The sequence below is a fragment of the Xenia sp. Carnegie-2017 genome, unplaced genomic scaffold, assembly GCF_021976095.1.
Source record: "Xenia sp. Carnegie-2017 unplaced genomic scaffold, XeniaSp_v1 HiC_scaffold_26, whole genome shotgun sequence".
Taxonomy (NCBI): Eukaryota; Metazoa; Cnidaria; class Anthozoa; order Malacalcyonacea; family Xeniidae; genus Xenia; species Xenia sp. Carnegie-2017.
The window spans coordinates 161,368-181,937 of record NW_025813489.1 but is presented as its reverse complement, the minus strand read 5'-3'; the positions used below and the strand labels follow the sequence as shown (position 1 = coordinate 181,937).

General features: G+C 36.1%; 3 protein-coding genes across 3 annotated transcripts; 1 reads left to right on the top strand and 2 right to left on the bottom strand.

Moving 5' to 3' along the window:
• Positions 1-617: 617 nt before the first annotated feature.
• On the bottom strand, positions 618-10,453 carry LOC124453815 (TNF receptor-associated factor 6-like). The gene is made up of 5 exons (XM_047004661.1): positions 10,396-10,453; positions 9,990-10,067; positions 8,994-9,282; positions 7,092-7,305; positions 618-1,377 (listed from the first exon to the last, which is right to left on the bottom strand). The coding sequence occupies exons 1-5, from the start codon at positions 10,408-10,410 to the stop codon at positions 1,047-1,049; spliced, it is 927 nt and encodes a 308-aa protein (XP_046860617.1). The 5' UTR covers positions 10,411-10,453; the 3' UTR covers positions 618-1,046.
• A 542-nt stretch (positions 10,454-10,995) lies between these two features.
• LOC124453904 lies at positions 10,996-11,922 on the top strand. Its single transcript, XM_047004734.1, has one exon. The coding sequence runs from the start codon at positions 10,996-10,998 to the stop codon at positions 11,920-11,922; it is 927 nt and encodes a 308-aa protein (XP_046860690.1).
• Positions 11,923-18,418: 6,496 nt separating this feature from the next.
• Positions 18,419-19,591, bottom strand: LOC124453903 (craniofacial development protein 2-like). The gene has a single exon (XM_047004733.1). The coding sequence runs from the start codon at positions 19,589-19,591 to the stop codon at positions 18,419-18,421; it is 1,173 nt and encodes a 390-aa protein (XP_046860689.1).
• Between the last annotated feature and the right edge of the window lie 979 nt (positions 19,592-20,570).

The window sequence follows — 20,570 nt, the reverse complement described above, 5'->3', positions numbered from 1 at the left end:
AACATCATTTTTAGACTGATATAACAGCAAGTTGGATTAATTAAACATGAAGGTTGACGAAGCTAAATTGCAATTTTTTCAACAGCAATTTTCACTACAATGTTCATGTTCGTCCATTTGACCTTAAGTCATGACGTATGTCAGTTTTATTTAATTTGCCTGATGTTTAATCACTGAACGCAGAAGATCAATAATTGGTGGGGTGAATATTCTTATATGTATGAATGTTCCACTTAACTATAGTTTCCATTGAAATATATGGTGATTACGGATTATGCAGGATGAACATAAGAATATGAGCCCCTAGCCCCTCAATTATCAATCTATCGCGATTCTTTTTGATAAAATTGTGAAATAGGCTTCGTCTACTTTTTCGATCTTGTGAGTGTGTTTCGTAATATATATTTGTTTTGCAAATTTTTGGCTAAACTCTGGACTTGATTACAAAGATTAACGCTGACTTTTCAACCACATCTATTAGTCGAAGTGGTTTTTTTCTTTATCAACTATGTGGAGATATACAAGTTGTATGGAAAAAGCTTATAGTTGCAAAAACGCTGCTAAATTTATTAGCGTGCAAGATTCGCATAATGGTTTGTTGAAAATAGGCAATTGGATTCCCCCTCGTTCTTTTAATGGTTAATTTGTCGTGAATAATAACCGTTTTTTAGAGTGAGAACTATGCAACAGAAAGTAATTTTTAAAAAAGCTTGTCAAAAAAAATGATGCAATAGGAATGACTGTGGCACGCGTTTCAAGCTTATGAAATTTCAGGAAATTTGGCAAATGCAGCTTCCAAATAGCAGTTAATTTTTTGAATATTCTCACTTTAAAAATGGTTATTATTGAATTTACTAAAACTAATACATGAGTGCAAAATATAAATGCAAAGTTCCACGCAAGATTTATGTCACGATCTGCTTTCATTTAAAGCCAGTCCTCACTGGCGATTATGTCGCAAATAAAGACCAGACTTTTTAGAGTTAAATGTTTCATAATAATACATCACATACACACCACATTCTATCAGTAATACAACATACTGATTATTGAAATACTTGGACACGAATCAAAAGACAGTCATTTTTTAGGTACTGTCGGTCTTGTAGCGTTTCGGCCTGAGCAAACTCAACATAACCATAACCCTTGTGATTGCGAGGCGTTGTTGGTCGCTGAAATGCTAGTAGGTTTGGTCTTGTGACTAATGTCTCACTTATGTGACGTTTATAATCACCGTCATCGCTTTGGTCGAGAATGGATAAAGAAATTCGTCCTGAGAAAGGCCATTCAAGCGTATCATCCCACTCAGTTTGCATCATGTGAACAAACAAAGACACGTGAGAACCATAGCCAGTATCTACTCCATTTGGGTTGATTCTTAAACGTCAATAACATGTTTTAGTATGTTGTCAACAACTATAGAGCATAAAGTTTGATTGATGGTCTAAATCAAAACAGTAGCATGATCAAGAGACCGGTTAGCCGGAATTCGGCTAAGCGTTGAATGACTTGTCAAATTGATCAAATATTTATCATCTAATAAATCTATTTGAGCAATTTCTCACAATAATCAGACTTAATAAATTTAAAAAACATAGTTACAAAACAACAAAAGATAACTGTTCCAATTAATAACAAAAATTATCTCATAGCGCTTAATGAAAGGTTGTAATTTTTATTCTTGAAGTTTCTATTCGTTTCAATGCCTCAAAATCATTTCACGATTCACTGTATCTCGGTTAACCTGGATCATATCAACAGCTCTTGTTTAAAAATGGCCAAAACCAATATGACATAGATCATGCCCAACAAAACAGAAAGGTAGCAGTGCAACTGTGCAAGACAGTGACATGGCTTTGTGACTTAATTCACAAATAATAGTGTAACAAACATATTTTAATGTTTCTGACTTTGATACAGCGAAACGTATAAATTTTGATACAAAGAAAAAGTTAAAAGTAGACGTTTATTTTTGACAAAGTGAAATAATAAATACGAAGTTCCCATAAAATCACTCATGCCATCAAACTGAAATGTGAGTTTTTTTTTGTATAAAAAATAGGTGTGGTCAGTGGATACTTGTTATTATTATTCACTATGTAAGCAATTTCGCTTTTGATTGGTCAACTCACATTTCAGTTTGATGGCATGAACAATTTTATGGGAACTTCGTATTTATTATTTCACTTGGTCAAAAATAAAGGTCTACTTTAGCTTTACTTTTTCTTTAAAAAAGCGGCGAAGCTGACTTTGAACAGATTTACGACGTGTTTAAACAAGACGAACTTAAATAACCCGTCTGACAAAAACAATTTAGCGAAGGTTTGAAAAATGTTTTGTATTGATATGTTTTAATATTTCAGTTAGTTAAAGTGAAAAATAAAACAATTATTGAACTCAGCTTTCGCATGATCACAGAATAGAAAGGTAACAAAGGCTCACTCGCGTCGGAACCTTTGATATTCGTGTCCCCCTCTTTTCTGAATCAAAATTCTGAGCGGCCACGCCTTCCAGCAAGATAATTCAGTAAGAACGTAATAGAAATTATACAAGAATTTTACAAATATATCAATTTTGTGGAGAATAACAATTTATTACAGATATGAATGACAGCATTTTAAGTAACCAGCCAGGGACCAAATTCACAATTATTGTAAAGACATTAAGAATAACTTTTGTTCACAAGGTCCTGACTCCTGACAATGCAATCTAGTTACATATTCTGAAACAATGCAAGATTTATAAAAAACAAGCTGCAGTTAACGTTTCTTATTGTTTGACAAAATATATTTATCATGTTCCCAAAAAGTCATAAGTTATCTTGTATGGTGTTTTGGAAATAATTTCAAATCTGACCTTGTTAGCTTGCGGTTAAAACAGTTTATTTCTGAACAGTGTGTTGTTGTCACTCCTTTAATCTTTAATTATTTTTGTCATTTGTACCTTTTAAGATGGTTACACTCAAAACATATGTTGGCTTTCAAATTTGGTTTTACTTAACAATCTTTCTGCCTAATTCTCAATGACAACAAGCACTTTTTACTAAAAAATATTTGCAACTTGCATTCAGCAATTAGTGTCAAGGACATGGATCAACATTGTTTTGTGGTTGATGAAATGGGATTTTTGATTTTCATTGCCTTTTACATAAAACTTAATCACTCAAGAGTAATGAAAAATATCGATATTTATTTGAACAATATCAAAATAACTTCTATTAATTACACATTTGTCATAACATCAACTGAATTGTAAACAGCATTTTCAAGTTGTCTTTGCAAATGAAATTGCAGATATCTAGCACCATGCTTTATTCCTAATCCAAGATTTAAGAAATAAAATCCAGTGGAAATATTATTTAGCTATTTATTTTGTACGAAAAAAGATTTTTACCCATCTCCTTCCCAAGATGAACACTCCTTGTTAAAATTTCGGCAAACGTTTGGTTTGAACGTGAATTATTAGCAAAAACAACATTCTCTTGCAACACAACTCCATATTTATTTTGTGAAAGTATCTTGCTCGAGTTAAGCAGAAGTAGCGCATGCGCATTGGAAAAATACACCACAATTTTGGCTGAGTGGGATAACAGATTACGTTATCTATTCTGTGGCATGATTTCAAGAACTATTCAGACGGTTAGTTCTTGACATCATGCTCAACCTCATCCAATAATAGACCGTATGAGTAATGACGTCAAAAGCGCGATGCTCGAAGAGCATTGTGATCTTGGTAGTCACGCGAAAGCACAGTATAGAAACAAACAGTAGTCTCACTCAATTGTGCAACTTGGTGCTGTATATTACTGGCTGCGGATAGCCACCTCAGCGCTCCTATTGGCCAAAAAAAGCAATTGACTGGCTGCCACTATGCTGAACACATGCCTATAATAAGATATGCGCTACACAAAAAATTTCAATAGTGTGGGACTACTGTTTGTTTTTATACTGTGGCGAAAGTAAATATTACAATATGGTTATACTATTTACAGTAAGTCTGTGTCTGTTTATCGTTTTGTTTCACAAACTTTTAATCTGAATAAAGAAATTAAATCTATTATATACTCTTGCACGGGTTATCAAAGATTCGGCTGTCATAAAAAGCAAAGTCCAGTTTCTGTGCCAATTTCGGCCGAGCAAAGTGGTGAGTACGGTGATTTGAATTGCTGCATTCCTAAACCAACAAACTTCACCCTCAACGCGATTTTTATTATTTTCCAAAATTTAAAGACATAAAATACACAGATCTAAGAAAGGTAGGTGTATATTTCATATCGTAGAAGTATTTTTTTTCAAACGCCTGGGCGTATAGTAGAGTGTCATTTTTTTCCTTGGGAAAAATTCTTCTACGAAACCATAAGTACCTATTCCATACATCGATCTGTGCATTATACACGTTTCATGGTCAGAAAATAAAGAAAAAGCTCGGGATGGATTTTGCTCTCGTAGGAACGCAGCAAGTGAAACCATCGTAATCTTCACTTTGTTTGGCCGTAATCGGCATTGAAACTGGTCTTTTGCTGTTTTTTATAACAGCCGAATTCCTGAAGATCTGCGCAACAATTTATAAGAGAATTAAGGTGTTTGTTTGAATTAAAAGCATCTAATACACGTCGTGAAACAGCGGTAGACTAGCTGTCAAGCCATATTGTAATATTTTCGCTCGCGTGCGTGACTAGTAAGACCACAATGCACAACGCGCTTCGGCTATTCGACGTCATTACGCATAAGGTCTATTATAATATTCTGCGCAGTAGAATTAATTACGTAGTAATGGACATGGAAACTTTTTTATAAAGAGTATATGAGATTTTGCTCGTGTAAGGTGTCATCTAAAGGTTAGTCGGGGAAAAATTAGCTATTAAAGACGAACGCAAAATTAGAAAAAATTAGTATTATTATTGGATAATTCAATTCAACATTAACTGGTTCAGCAAAACAACACTTAAATTTATTGGTCTTTTCGGATAGCGCTAACACAAAAATCAGCGGAGATATCCTTCTGCATATTAGTTATTGAGCTTTCATTACGGAAGATGAATATCATACATCTTAAAAACATTGATCAGGGTCATATCCTGCTCAATAATTGGGGAGGAGTTATTTCCATATGCGGATGTTACAAGCAGAAAACAATAGATTTCAAATGATATTGATGTAGCAGGTCATGAATATTTGCACATTGGCCCAACAATTATAGAACTACTTTCCTGACTTCTATTTTTTCTTAGTTGAAACACGACTTTTCTACATTATTGAAAATCTCTTTTATGAATGCTTGGTTACAGGATCAACAACAAAAAATGAGCAAACCGATCTCGTACATTTCATCACATATCTACAAGATGTCCAAAAGAAAGAACACTCTATTGAAATGAGTATTTTTGTTGTGTAGACATTACGTCATTCACTCAATACACGCAGGTTTTTCAGTACACGGTCGTCAAACGAACGTAAATTGAGGGGGGATCTTATTCATTATGTTCTTCTATGACATGACGATTTCTTCAAAAACGGCAAATTTTTTGAAAAGAAATTAGCCAGGCATATAACAGAAGAATATATGAATATGGTCCCACAACTAACGTATGATTGTAGCGCTTGCAAATCATTCAATGACCTCGTGACAAAAATTCCTATTAAGTGAAAATTTATTGAACACATTACATTGCGCAGGCATAACAGCACTTTCTTATTATGCCCAAAGTCTTTTTTAAACAAAAAATACAAAAAGACTCGCTTAGATAGGTGCCAAACTTATAAAACGTCCACTTCTTAGTATACTGTCAACTATGAAAAAGTTTTTGATGAACGTTCTAAATTAAAAGTAGGATTTAACGAAGCGTTAAAAGATTTTAGAAAAGTGAAAAGATTTAGTATTTATCATTCAAAAAATCTACTTGAGCAATACAGTTTGGACTGTAGAAACACATACAACGTTCAAGAAGATATTTACTAATTTAAACTATTGGATAATGAAAACAAAAATTCGGGATCGCAAAAATTATCAAGCCCCGCAAATAGGATGGGGGGAAATATTAAGCGTTGCACTTAGCAGCTTGTCCAGTCTTGATGAATCAGTACAACCATCTAAGTGACACAATATTCGTTGACACTAAACATCATGAAAACGGTTTATATCATATCGTTTTTTTTGAAATAAAAATATTCAAGATGAATATTAAGGTAAAATTACTTTTGAAGCGCATCTCCCGGTGAAGAGCCGCTCCAATTAGGACGGAGAAAATCCTATAAGCACCTCGGCACTAAAACAGGTAATTACAGTAACGCAACGTTTTGGATCGATCTGCGTTCTACTCCTCAAAATTAGTTGAATCCCGCCCATCCGAGCGACCTAATCACATATAATAAGCCCAGTGATATTAGAATGACTAAGGCACCAGGTTTAAAAAGTGGCTTTAAAATTGAAGCCAAAAGTCAGGTCATATAATTGCGTGTATTACTCACTTTACTATTCTTTTGTGTAATGACTTGGGAAAAAGAATAAAAATGTAAAAATATGATTTTGTTAAACAAAAGTACAATAAAGCGCGATCAATATACCTCTGACGTAAGCCGTATGGAAAGGAGCAAATACTGGGCTTCAATTTCGGTAACGATATTTTGTATCAAATTTAGTACACATATCAGTGAGTCATTATTTCAGTCAGTTCATTATAGGGTTTGTCAAATTTTCTAACTGCTAAAACACAACGACGTCTATTCGTAAGACTAAATTTGCTCAAATTCCATTACACTCAGAAATAACGTCAGGTCATTTTAGTGGTTAGAAAACGCAACAAATTCTAGTCAACTGGCTGGAATAAAGGCTGACGCTATAGGCACTTATATCAGTATTTGAAAAAGGATAGCAACGACTACAGTCAAAACAAAACGGATGTTACGTAGCTCGTTTCTACTGTTGTTGTACAGATATGAGTATTGAAGAAATTCCACCTATTAAAGAAAATCCTTCGTGTAAAGTAAACTCAAGTGTCTGGGAAAATTAGTAGAGGCCAAGAGCATTTTAAATTATAAACTCTAAAGCCCGAAGAAAATGGGAAAAGTTGCGTAAATTAATTTTAAATATACCTCAAGCACAATTTGTATCCATAGAAGCTGGTGTAAAAAGGAGGACTGTGTAAAGCTGTCACAACGTTTTCTCTTGCATTTTCCCGATGGCGAGGGTAGTTCGTGATCCTCCAAAGATAGACGCCATTACACATCCGTGCTTCCAAATCAACTATCGTGTTCTTAACACTAGTCAAACCTGCTTCATTTTCTCTATGCTGTCTGTCAACACGTGCTTGAAGTAAAAATGGTATATTAATAAGAAAAAAATCGAATAAATATAATGAAGAATGGTGACTAATTCTCATGCAGGACATCGTTATTGTGAAAAGATACGCGACTGAAAAATATTGTTGCTTATTTTGAAAAACAAGAACAGAAAAACCTATCAAACTAATATACTCTTATATGTTTTTTAAATCAACGATTAATGAAGGTTGGATATCAAGCATATTTTTATACACACAAACAATATGTAGGATGGACGGAGAATTAAAAAACATTCAAACACGGCTTTTTTAGAATTAGCTTTCAAAACATGAATTTTCCACGTTCCCTCTTTTGTTGTACCTCTGGGAACCACTAAACAGTAAGGAAAATGTCGCAAAACTCATAAGCACGTAAGATTTGCAAAAACCTTTGGTGTAAGTAGGTTGTTAGGATATTCATCCTGTTATGTAAATTTTAGATCATTAACATTTTTCATTTCTTTAGAAATCTATTGTTTTTATAGTGAGTGAACACAGAAAAATTAACAAGCCAGGACCAAATTTGCGGGCTGCCTACGCCACTGCTTTTAGCAGTGTTCGTATTTTTGTTCAGAAACGTCTTGCAAACGATGAATTGTTGACTCGTTCGCCAAAGAAAATCTACTTAACACTTACGCCAGCCATCGTAATTGTTTGTATACAATAATGTAACTTTTCCGCCTTTGAAATGTTTTATTTTGATTGGCTCTTATAAAGAGAATTTGAAAATCGGTTATGAATAAATTATAGAGGAAAAATTAAATGTTTGTCTTTTTTCGCATTATTGTTATTTTATAAAAGAAAGAAAAGATGTTTTTCGTGTTTGCACTGGTTTATGCAAACCTCGTTTGTGAAAACTCTCGACCTTCGGTCTCGGGCTGCACTGATCTGCTCTCAAGTTCTCCCAAAGGTCTTTTCAGTTTGCATAAGACTGTGCAAACACAGTAAACATCATTTATTTCTTAAAAGAAAAACACAAAATAATATGCAATTTGGATGCCTAGCGTTCGCGTACGGTTTGGTTTCAGACACCTTTTCACCTTGAACAATATGTGCCATATTTCAACCTTGTGTGGTTCAATTGCTTTTTATTTCAATAGATTTTGTGCGAAAGCTGTATCGAAAGTGCTTCTAAACAACGAAATTCTTATCCTAAAAATTAGTATTTGTAACAAATCCACAATCGCAGTCCAACTACCTCATTCCTCTAAAAGTTTTCACAAATCTTGTGCGCTGATGATTTTCCCGACATTTTCCAAACTGTTCACTTGTTTATACCCCTCGTAGAAAGAATTAACTTTATTAGAATGGGTTACCCTTCAAGCAACAAACCTAAATCTTTCTAGAAAGTTACCTATTTTACGCAGAGAAATGGTGGCTTGGTAGACTGCGGCATAAAAAGCTTCATAAGATGCAGCGCTTATTTGATGGTGACGTAGAATAATTGTTATAGCTATAAGACGAGACTTTATGTAAGTCACTTTCATCTTGTTCTTCACGTACAGTTAACTTAAATGCAGGGATCATTCCCAATTTTGGTGAATAACCACAATAGCGTGTCGAGCTTTAAAGGTAAGTAAAACGCAAGGTAAGATAAATTACATTACACTTGCATTTCCAATCAATTAAGCTAATCTAATTTATTTTTCCAAAGCTGCACCCACTAATAAATTACCGGTAAGATCTCGAAAAGATCGTTCAATTTGTTCAGTTCTCAACATCAACGCGTTAATTTCATCGTTATTTCTTTTGACAGGGCGGCTGAACTCCTCCAAGTTTCTGTCGACCGTATCTGCAGCATTGCTGCTGCTCGCGCCAGCACTCGTACTGGCTTCTGTTCTAGAGGCTGGTCGATTCCTTTCGCGGCCATTTGCAGACAATAAACTAGCCAAGGCAACATTCATCAGAGATAAATGCTCCTTCATGTCACTGTTTAGATGGTGTTGCACTTGATGTCTTTGACCCTGTAGAGACAGTCAAGACACGTTTACATATGCTCAGATACTTTGGTCAATTTTTTAATGCGAGTCAAAATACTTTATATTAAACCTTGTGTTTACGAGAAAATATTTTTTCCTCTTTTGTTACTATAGATGCAAGGGCTAATAATATATATATGGCGACTCGAAAGACAGGTCATTGTGGAACAATGAGGTTAAGGTAAAAATATGGCTTAATCGAAAACCGCCTTCTCAACAACATTTTTAACAGCTACGCAAAACTTGCTCGTTATTCCTAGAGTAAATATGGATGTTGCATATTATATCCTAAATTTCATCTTTGTCCATTCACATATGTAGTATGAAAAGCTTAGTAAACAAAAAACGTATTCTTAATCCTCTTATGGGCAAATAAATTGCTCTTTAAGATGTCTACATAAAATGTAATGTTGCCTACATAAATATTTCAAAACATCTTTTTCATAAATATATTTATTAGTGATTAAATGAATTTGCATGGGATGGTACTAAAGCGAGGCTCCATTGTTGTCCTGAAAATAAAATCATTGTCAATAAAAAACATGATCTAAACACCTTCTTCTGACCTCCACATTCTGGAGCAGAAATTAATCTTTAAGTACCACAATTTTTGTGAAATTTTGAGAAATAGACTAATTATTTTAAGCAAAACATTTCTTTTCCGGCAGCTACTTTCCTCAGTCGACACTTACCGACCACTTGCATCCAATATTTCGATATTCACAAAAAATGTTTGCTTTCGGACATTCCTTCTCGTGACCAGAATTCAACTATAATTTGAGACAATTTAGACTTGTGAGACAATTTAGATTTTGTAGAAGCTTTGCCTAGTTCAGTTTTAAGTGACAATGTCATTGACTAAATCCCTTTATACATTTTGCAATTGATTGCTATTCATATAATTCGAGTTTAACGCTTTACGATATCCTTATCTATACATAAGTCTCTAAATCATTTGAAGTGAATGATCAATAACAAAGAATACTTTTCTTTCAATTAGTTACTTTCTGCCATGCACGTCGCACTGACGTGTGTAGTATATATTATGTCATGTTCTACAATAAGTTGTCAATTGTTAATATATATACCACAACATACTTTTTCTCGAAGCATCTTTTTCTTACAATTTGGGCAAGTGACCTTTACTTTTTGGCAATTCCCAAGGTGATCCTGAAATAGCAAAACCCAAAACTGGAGTGAAACTAATTTTTGGTTCATGAATTTACCTCGGAAGATACTAACATAAGAGCGAGAAAATTTTGACTACTGAAAATTTGTAAAATCGGATGTTTGAAAATATGCACGAAAGTTAAGCCTTTTGGCAAATAATAACTGCGAAAATAATAAGTGTCAGTAAAGCCCGTTTTCCACTCATAATTTCGCTCGTCGCTGGCGAATTAATTTCGTAGCAAATTAAATTCCCGCGCGAAAATTTCAATCTCCACTGCTTAGCGAAATTTCATTGTCAACTGCTTTAAAACAACATGGCGAGCATTTGGTTTTCGAATGCCACAGAAAGGGATTTTTATTTTTGTTGCGGTAAGACAAAGACTTCGGAGGCATTTACGTCGCCATAAGTATAAAAAACGTTTTTGGGTTAGAAAAACGTTTGCCAAACGTAAACAAAAAGGCGAATTTCACCTCTTAGTCAAGGATCTGTTATTGGCAGATCACGAATATTTCTTTACCTACTTTAGGATGACTCCTCAAAAGTATGAGGAACTTTTAACATTAATTGCACCTCATATAACAAAATCATCTAAAAGACGGGAGGCCATTGAACCAAGTGAAAGACTTAGTGCCACATTGCGGTATTTAGCAACGGGTGATGCTCAACAAACTATTGCCATGAGTTATCGAATAAGTCCCACAACAATTGGCAGAATAGTGATGGAAACGTGCCAAGTCTTATGGCAAGTCCTCAGCTCAAAGGGTTATATAACGGCACCAAATTCAGTTAAGAGATGGAAAGAAATCTCTCGGGAGTTTGAACTAATGTGGAACTTCCCAAATTGTCTGGGAGCACTCGATGGAAAACATATTGTAATGCAAGCCCCTGCCAGATCTGGATCAGAATATTTTAATTACAAAAAAACACATAGTATTGTGTTGCTTGCTGCATGTGATGCCAAGTATCAGTTTACACTCGTAGATATTGGCAATAGTGGTCGTATTAGTGACGGGGGAATATTTGAAAACAGTATGATTGGTTATGGAATAAATCAACATTCATTGTCTTTTCCAGAAAATACAATTCTCAAGGGAAGTGATAAAGTTTTACCATATGTTCTGGTTGGCGACGAGGCATTGCCATTGAAGCCAAATCTTATGAAGCCTTACGCTGGTGGTGGTAATTCACGATCAGAAAGGATTTTTAACTATCGACTTTCGAGAGCTAGGCGGGTCATTGAAAATACATTCGGTATTGCTGCATCACGATTTCGCATACTGCGAAGACCTATTATTGCAAAAACAGAGTTGGTAATTGCAATTACACAAGCTATAGTAGTTTTGCATAATTACTTGATGGAGGATACAAACAAGGGAAGAGCAACACGATATTGTCCTCATGGCTACACTGATAGCAATGGTCAGTCAAATGGTCAATGGAGGGTCAATGCATAAATATTCGTAATTGCTGCACAAACACATACTCAAGAGATGCCAAAAATGTTCGACATAGCTTTAAGGAATATTTTAACTCACCTCAAGGAGAGGTACCATGGCAATGGAATGTAGTGGACAGCGTATCTAACAGTTTTGATCAACAACCGATTACTATTGAAGAGCTTCTGCAGTAATAGCAAGAAAATGTCAAACTATAATGCTCAACAAATAATGAATTGATGATACTGTCATTTAATGTACTTATTAAAACTTTAATGAACAACATAAAGTTAAGATCAAAAAACAAGAATTACAAACAATAAACTTATCAGAAAATAATTTTTTTTGACAGTTTCTTAATATTACTATGAGTAGACCTTTAGTTATTGTTGATATATTAATTGTTTGCAAACTCCACATCAAACAATAGCTGTTGGATTTTTGCTTTGGCCATCTGATTTGCTTTGTTATCTAGGCGATCAAGAGTAGGTACAAGACTTCTGCAAAAAAATTCATTATCAGATTGTGGTGTATTTCCACCAGTTTCTCCCTGTCTCTTTAAATGGTTTAACAACTGTAAGTCTAGTGCTGTACTTATGTCTTCACGCTCTTTGACACGAAATTTCTTTTTAACTGGTACTGAGGGTTTTTCTTTACATGAGGTGGGAGATTCTCTATGTGATGAATAAGATACTTCTGATGGCACTTCTCCAGATGTATCACTAGATACAGAATTTCCAGTTGCCATAACAGCTGAGTTACCATCATCAATATTTTGTAAGGTGAAATTACTTATAGTAGTTTTGTTGGATACTGAATCACTCAAAAATTCCAGTTCTTTAAAGAACCTGCACTCTGGTAAACGTTTAGACCCTGCACCTGACCGTGTAGCAAGATCCCTCCTTTTAAGACACTTTCTGTAGGTATCTCGAATGTTTTCCACTTTGCACGACAAATACTCACTAAAAACGCCAATTATATTACAAGCTTAAGATAATATATGGGGCGCCAAATTGGACTTTATTCTAAACTTACAATACAACATAACATACTAAAATTATACATGGCAAACTTTATATACTTCGAGACAAATCTAAAAAATATATGCGAAACTTTTCATATACGTTCGAAACTTCTTGTATCGTATCGTCAAAATTTATAGCGTTCCAATTTTCATATACGGTATGGCGAACTTTTTACATCGTGTTCCAATTTTCATATACGGTATGGCGAACTTTTTACATCGTGTTCCAATTTTCATATACGGTATGGCGAACTTTTTACATCGTGTTGCATAATGCTTTGCGATCCCACTCTGGATTTCATATGAATTTAAATATATTAGTGCCCAGGTCCCAGGTTTTTAGAGAAGTGTATTGTTTTGATTTTGACGCCGCCCTATTGACAACATGTTAGCATTCGACATCATGCTATCTCGACTTCAAACTTAATAATTCAATCAAAATAAACTCTCACTACATGGCTGAAAATACTGGAAACTTTCGGGCTGCTTTATCAAATCTTGCTCAGGAGGCGCGTAATCTTCTGGATAATTTCGATGATAGAAATACTTTGACAATTTCGCTGCTTTAGAAGAATCATATCATTTTACCCTTGTTGTTACGTCATATCTGTTAATGAAAGTACAAATTCAAGATAGCAAAAGCGTTTTGATTGTTGCTTAATAAGTTGTTTTATTTCAATGTATTTACTCGGAAATTGAAAGAGTTTCCAATGTTTCAAATGTATTCCCTAACATAGATGGCAAACTTAATTTTTGTTGCCAATTCTTACTGTAATAGTCGACATTGTTTGACAAATTGTTGAAATTAGTCCGGCATATCTACGTATATTATTACATGAATATTACAGAGCAATCTTACACATAGTTACTGTGTGACTTGATATATACTTCAATTGCATTGATATGCGTAATCATCAGGGGCGGATTATCTGGGGGTGGCTGGGAACTTTTCATTTCAAAAGCAATTATATATTTTATACCACCACCATTTTCAATCGAGTATTACCATGTGCGTTTTCATGAAAACATTAAAGTTGAAATTAATTACTAAGTGCATGCTCAGACAAAAATCATACAAATTTTTTTTACAAAGGTAATAACATTTTCTTTATGCAAGTGGTTCACTCTTCTGTAAGCCTAAAAATTCTTAAAACATTGCGTTAATGGCATTCACAACATGCATGTACGTGTGAACTTTGTAAAATAAGTTGTTGTTTTGACTTGCTAAAGGTGCAATATAGGCAAACTGATCTTCAGTTAAATTTAGTGTTGTTTCAGGTACAACCACACCAGCTACATTTTCAATTTCATCACGTGCTTCTATTTCATATGATTCAACTTCATTGCTTGATAGTACATTGTCTAAAGTTGAGTTGCTTTGTGTTGCACATCTTACAATGCTTTCTGACCAAAGTTGCAAAGGCGATAGCCCTCCTTCAGTACTGATTCCATGGTGATTACATTGATTAAAAAACTTTTGTAAGGACTGATTAATGACTGTGACAAAAACAAACTGTAGTGCAAGAAGATGTACCTCATTGGCAGGATCAAGAAGACCTGAATGTTCCATCATGTTAAATTGATCAATATAAGCCTTTAGAACACCAGTAGTAACATCTCTATGAAGCCTTTCAACTCGTTGGTTGTGAACTGAAGCCCCTGTGATGATACTTCCCCTGTTTGTTCCACGGCACTCCAACATCATTCGAGCAACACCTACGTTTTCAAGTCCATGATCACATCTCACTCTTGAAGGTAATTCATATGAACGACATGCATCTTGGAATAAGTCTAAAACTGTGTTTGCTTTGTTGTTAGTAGCACAGCTTAAATATGGTATCAACCTGGAGTAGCCATCAATGGATGTATGAACCACCATTCGCCAGCGAATCATTTTATGGTTCCCGTCGATGTGCCACAGAGCATTTGCACAACCCACATTGTAATTTCTTCTGCAAATTGCTCCCCGCCAACGAAGTGCTGTTCCAACTGGATCCAATTCACGCATTAATGTCCTCACACGTGACCGTTGGACCCTTATATTTCGGCTCCTCAGTGCACCTACCATACGTGTTTGTCCTATTCCTGGAGTAACACTCATAATCTCTTGCATTGTTTCTCTAAGTTCAATGTCACTTATGGTTGACCAAGATTCTTCTACATCAATTTGAAACTCTACACGTCTTCGTTGTAATGTTTTTGTTGAGATACCCAATAATTCAGCGATTCTAGTCCAAGAAAAGTGCAATTCCCTTAGACATTCTACTAATCTCTTAGATAGGTCGACTTAAATAGAAGGATAACTGGTGCATGTCATTATAAAAACTCGCCATATCAAAATCATCCATAAGATTTAATGCTCTCTGTTTTAACGTGAATACAGTGTTTCCAGCATCTGAAAGTCGCTCATGTATGCGCTCTAAACCGTCGATATTGTCAAAAAATAGGTGTTCTGAAATGATAAAATGCTCTGCTTCAGCAATAATTGCTTTAGTTCTCTGAAAGAATGAATAAAGACTGTGTTCCGAGCCTCCAATGCCTCCTAAACCCGCCATTTTGAATTTGAGAAAAAAAGCGCGTAAACCTGTAAACGAAGCAATGAACTCTACAACAACTGGAAGGCTAACTCATTATAAACAAACCTAGACTTTTTTGAAGCCACTAGAAGCTGATTTGCCGCTTCGCGTGTATCTCGCGTGGACTGTTTTATTTGCGTGACGGATTGTTTTGCAAAAACTGCTAACTTGGGAATAGAATGCTAGCCTAAATGCTTTATTTTTTTCAAAACCGTTAGCAAAATTTGGTTATTAATGTGTTAACACGTTCCAAGACATGTTTTGTATACGTAACGCTGTATTATATAAAACATAAAAGGGAGAAACTTGCTTCGAAATATGAATTTCTCATTTGTCGTCGAAAGACCAAAAATTTAAGATAAAACTGATAACAGGTAGTCTGTATCTTTGAATGCTGTGCAAAATACACACAATCCACTTAATATAACATGTTTCATAACAATTTTATTGCTTTCAAAGTTGGACTTGCTTTGTAAGAATTTCACATGCTCTTTTTGTAATGTGTGAAAGTGATGATTTGAAATTTGAATTGTGGGTGATTGTTGGCTCTTGTCATTTACTTCTCCCACTTCTTAAGAACTGGTGGAAGATTTGACATGCATTCATATTTGTGTATTGACCATTTTATCAGCAAGTTCATGCTTATAAATAAATAGCCAAGTGTACACTATGACAAGTATTGCTAATATAACCTGCTCTACATAAATGCTAAAAAGCAACCCTCATCCTCAGTGGTTTGAAACAGGGTTTTGAAATGATTATAAAGCAAGCAAAGCTATATCCTGTATCAAAATTTTATAGTATATCATATTGATTGTAAAATTAGTTTTTTCTTGTAATACAGATGATGATGAATGTATATGTAATATACTAAATTTTAGGATGTGTGTTTAAAATGTTTGGTCATATTTGTGAAAATATATGATTCTATAATATTAGACTAATAATCGTTTTCATACTTGTATTACAGTACAATTTTTACTTAAGTGTTTCAAAAGTTATGAATATGGAGTGTCAATTGTGTTTTTGTCTTTATTTTAAGTGGGTATTGACCCTTTTGTCTCTTTAATGGTCACCTTTCTCCGCTTTCTCCTGCTCGGGTAGCGGGTCTTTGCCGGAGACCCAGTTCTATGAGACTTCTCCAGGCTGCTCTGTCCTGGGTATCCTCTTCTTTGACACCACATAGCTGCATGTCTCTCCTGATGGTATCCTTCCACCGATGCTTTGGGCGTCCTCGTTTCCGCCTCCCCTCCATTTGCATCTCATAAACTCTCCGAATGTCTACATCTTCTTCACGCCGGCACACATGTCCGAACCACTGCAGTCTTTTTCTTCTCATCAATTTCAGTATACTCATGACATTCGCTTCTTCTCTTATGCTTTCATTTGTTCTGTGCTCCTCCAGGCTGACTCCAAGACAATAGCGTATCATTCTCATCTCGCATACACTGATCTTCTCTGCTAGGTAGTCTGTAACAGGCCATGTTTCATTCCCATACAGAAGCACAGGGCGTATCACCGTTTTGTAGAGGAGGATCTTCAGTTTCTTCGGCATCTTCTTATCACAGAGCACTCCCGTTAACTCCCTCCATTTATTCCATGCCCGGCTAATCCGTAGTTCAACCTCAGTCTTGCAACCGCCATCCTGATGGATGGTGGTCCCGAGGTACTTAAATGTCTCGCACTTTGGTAGATCTGTATTTCCGGGTCCAGCATATTCTCTTAGCTTGATGTTTCCTATGCAGTCACTCGGTGGGAGGTACTCCGTCTTGGCTCTACTAACTTTCAAGCCAACATCTTCTAATATTCTTCTCCACTCTTCTAGTCTTCCTTCCAGATGTTCTCTCTTCTCATCACACAAGACCAAATCATCTGCAAACATCATACTCCAAGGTGTGTCCTCTGTCGTGTCATCCGAGATTACATCCATAATGATAATAAAGAGTAGGGGGCTTAGTGCCGAGCCTTGATGTAAGCCGACCTCTACTTGAATTTTCTCCGTCTCACCAACGTTTGTTGCGACACTAGTGGTAGAGCGCTTATACATATCTTTGATGGTTTCAATATAGCCCTTCGGGACTTGGCGCTTCCTTAGACAGTACCATAGTAGCTCCCTCGGGATTGTATCATATGCCTTTTCAAGGTCCATGAAAACCATATGTAGCTCTTTCTTGAATTCTCTATACTTCTCTTGCAGCATCCGCAGACAGAACATCGGCTCAGCTGTTGATTTTCCGCGTTGGAATCCATATTGGTTGTCCTTTATCTTCACTATTTCTCTCAGTCTCGCCTCTATCACTCTCTCAAATAATTTCAGTGAGTGGCAGAGGAGTTTAATGCCTCGATAGTTTCCACAGCTTAGGGGATCACCTTTCTGTTTGTAAAGGGGCACTATTCTGCTTGTTCTCCATTCTTCTGGTATTCCTATCTTCATTATTTCTCTGCAGCATGATGTCATCCACTCTGTTCCTGTGTTTCCCAATTTCTTCACTAGTTCGATGAGGAGCTCGTCCGGTCCTCTTGCTTTATTGTTCTTCATCTTCTTTAGTTGTCTTCTCACTTCATCTTCCGTAATATCTGGTACTGGCCCATGGACTGGTTCAAGATGGTCTAGTTCTTTCCTGTTGTTCTTCGTGTTCAAAAGTCTATCAAAATATTCCCTCCATCGCTCTTTGATTTTCTCATCTTCGCTCACGATCTTTCCCTGCTCATCCTTGACAAAAGTGATCTTGTCAATGTCCTTTGCTCTTCTCTGTCTAGTTTTTGCTAACTTGTAGATTCTTTTCGGTCCGTTTTGCTCCAGATCTTTGTATAGTTGTTCCTGACCTTTCTCTCTAACAATCGCACACTTTTCTTTACTGATCTTGTTCATTTCTCTCAGAGTCTCCCTGTCTTCCTCCAAACCAGATCTCTTTCATCTCTTAAAAGCTTCTTTCTTGTTCTTCACAGCCTCTTGTACTTCTTCATTCCACCACCAGGATTCTTTTTCTATGTATTTCCCACCTCTACTAACTCCCAGTGTCTCCTTTGCTGCTTCTAGTATATTGGGGTATGTTTCATTCCATTTCCACTCTCCCACCATGCTTTGTTCCATTAACATTTCTGTGATCTTACTTTCCAGCTCATCTCCTTCCTCATTATGTAGTTTCCACCAGTTGATCTTCTTCGGTCTCTCTCTTCTTATTCTTCTCCTCTTCTTGATCTTATAATCCATCACAACGAGTCTATGCTGCAGTGCAATTTCCTCACCAGGGATAACCTTACAATTTTTAACATCGCCTAGGTCATCTCTCCTTATCATGATGAAATCTATCACGGTCTGGCTAAGGCCACTTTTGTACGTGTAGGTGTTTCCATCCCTCTGTGTGAAGAATGTGTTTACCACTGCGAGGTCCTTGCTCCTTGCATAGTCTAAGATCTTATCTCCTTCTTCATTTCTTCTTCCGATTGACTTTACTCCATGCCATCTCTCAAATCCCTCTACTCTCTCTCTTCCGATGTGCCCATTGAGATCTCCTGCCACAATCAGCTGTTCTGTTTCCTTCACATTGGTGGTCACTTCTTCAAGTTGGTTCCAAAATCTCTGCTTCTCGTCTTCTTCACAACCTTGCTGAGGTGCATAGGCAGTCACGATGTTGAACGTCTTGTCAGGTGTTACCAGTTTCATAGTTATGATTCTATCGGACTTTCTCTGGGTCTCTATCACTTTATCTTGCCATTCCTCACTCAGGCATATAGCCACTCCATTCTTTGGCTTTCCCCCTCCGCTGTAGTACAGCTTGTAGCTCTCTCCGATGTTTCTTGCCTTCCCTCCTGATTTCCCACCAGTCCATCTTGTCTCTTGTAAGCATAGTATGTCGATCCTCCTCCTCTTCATCATGTCTGCTATTTCTCTGCTCTTTCCAGTCAGCGTCCCGATGTTTAGGGTCGCAACTCTCAAGTTCTTCTGTCTCTTCTGTCTGTTCTGTCTCTTCTGTCTGTTCTGTCTCGCTTGCATTCTTTTCACAGCGTCAAGACAGTAGTGCCGCTGCGCATCGCTTACGGGGTATGCCCTAGCATTGTCTTCTCTTCTGATTGTCTCCGGCATATTATCATGTGGCATATTCTTTTAAGGACCGGATGCTCTTCCTGACATCCACCCTCTGTGTTTATCCGGGCTTGGGACCGGCTGTCTACTGCATTGACTTGTCCAGCATCCAGGCCACATTCTTTTGTCTCTTTAATGGTGCAATTAATAATAACACGATAATATGGCATAACAGTTTTTTTCTCAAACGAACTCAAAATATTTTTTTGCTAACTTTTTGAAATATTTTGCAAAGTGTTTTTATTTTTGTTTATGCTCTGAACTTTCAAAAAGGACTGGGGCGAGCTAATTTTGCTCGGAAACACAAAAATTACCGAAAAACAGCGTTTTTTGCCCTGACAGCTTCATTTTCAAAGATTCAAACAATATTTTAAGGATAGACAAGTGTGTTTTACATCCTTTTCATGAAAAAAAACGAGGGGTGTCAGTTTTGTATTCAAGTTATAAGGCATGTTTTCACTTGGCAAAACAAAGTTCGCTTTTCATCCTTCTAAAAATAAGCTTAAGCATGTACAAATGTCGTTCAAACTTGTTTTATATTAAAGTCCAAACATTGTTTAAGGTTTTTAGACATTAAGCTGGCTCGAAGACCACTGTTTTTTGCAAAGAATCCGGCAATTTCGAAATGATGTATTTCGCCTCCGTACCTTCAATGGCGGCGCTCATGCAGGCTTCAAAGATGGCGTCCAAGTTAGCCTTCCAGTTGTTATGGAGTTCATTGAAACGAAGTGAGATCGCAAAGCATTATGCAACACGATGTAAAAAGTTCGCCATACCGTATATGAAAATTGGAACACGATGTAAAAAGTTCGCCATACCGTATATGAAAATTGGAACACTATAAATTTTGACGATACGATACAAGAAGTTTCGAACGTATATGAAAAGTTTCGCATATATTTTTTAGATTTGTCTCGAAGTATATAAAGTTTGCCATGTATAATTTTAGTATGTTATGTTGTATTGTAAGTTTAGAATA

Coding starts and splice junctions, on each gene's coding strand:
- LOC124453815 (XM_047004661.1), bottom strand. Junction 7,306..8,993: donor ATCTTTTCGAGATCTTACCG/GTAATTTATTAG, acceptor TTTTACTTCAAG/CACGTGTTGACAGACAGCAT. Junction 1,378..7,091: donor GGATACAAATTGTGCTTGAG/GTATATTTAAAA, acceptor TTGACGTTTAAG/AATCAACCCAAATGGAGTAG.
- LOC124453904 (XM_047004734.1), top strand. CDS start 10,996: ATGACTCCTCAAAAGTATGAGGAACTTTTAACATTAATTGCACCTCAT.
- LOC124453903 (XM_047004733.1), bottom strand. CDS start 19,591: ATGCCGGAGACAATCAGAAGAGAAGACAATGCTAGGGCATACCCCGTA.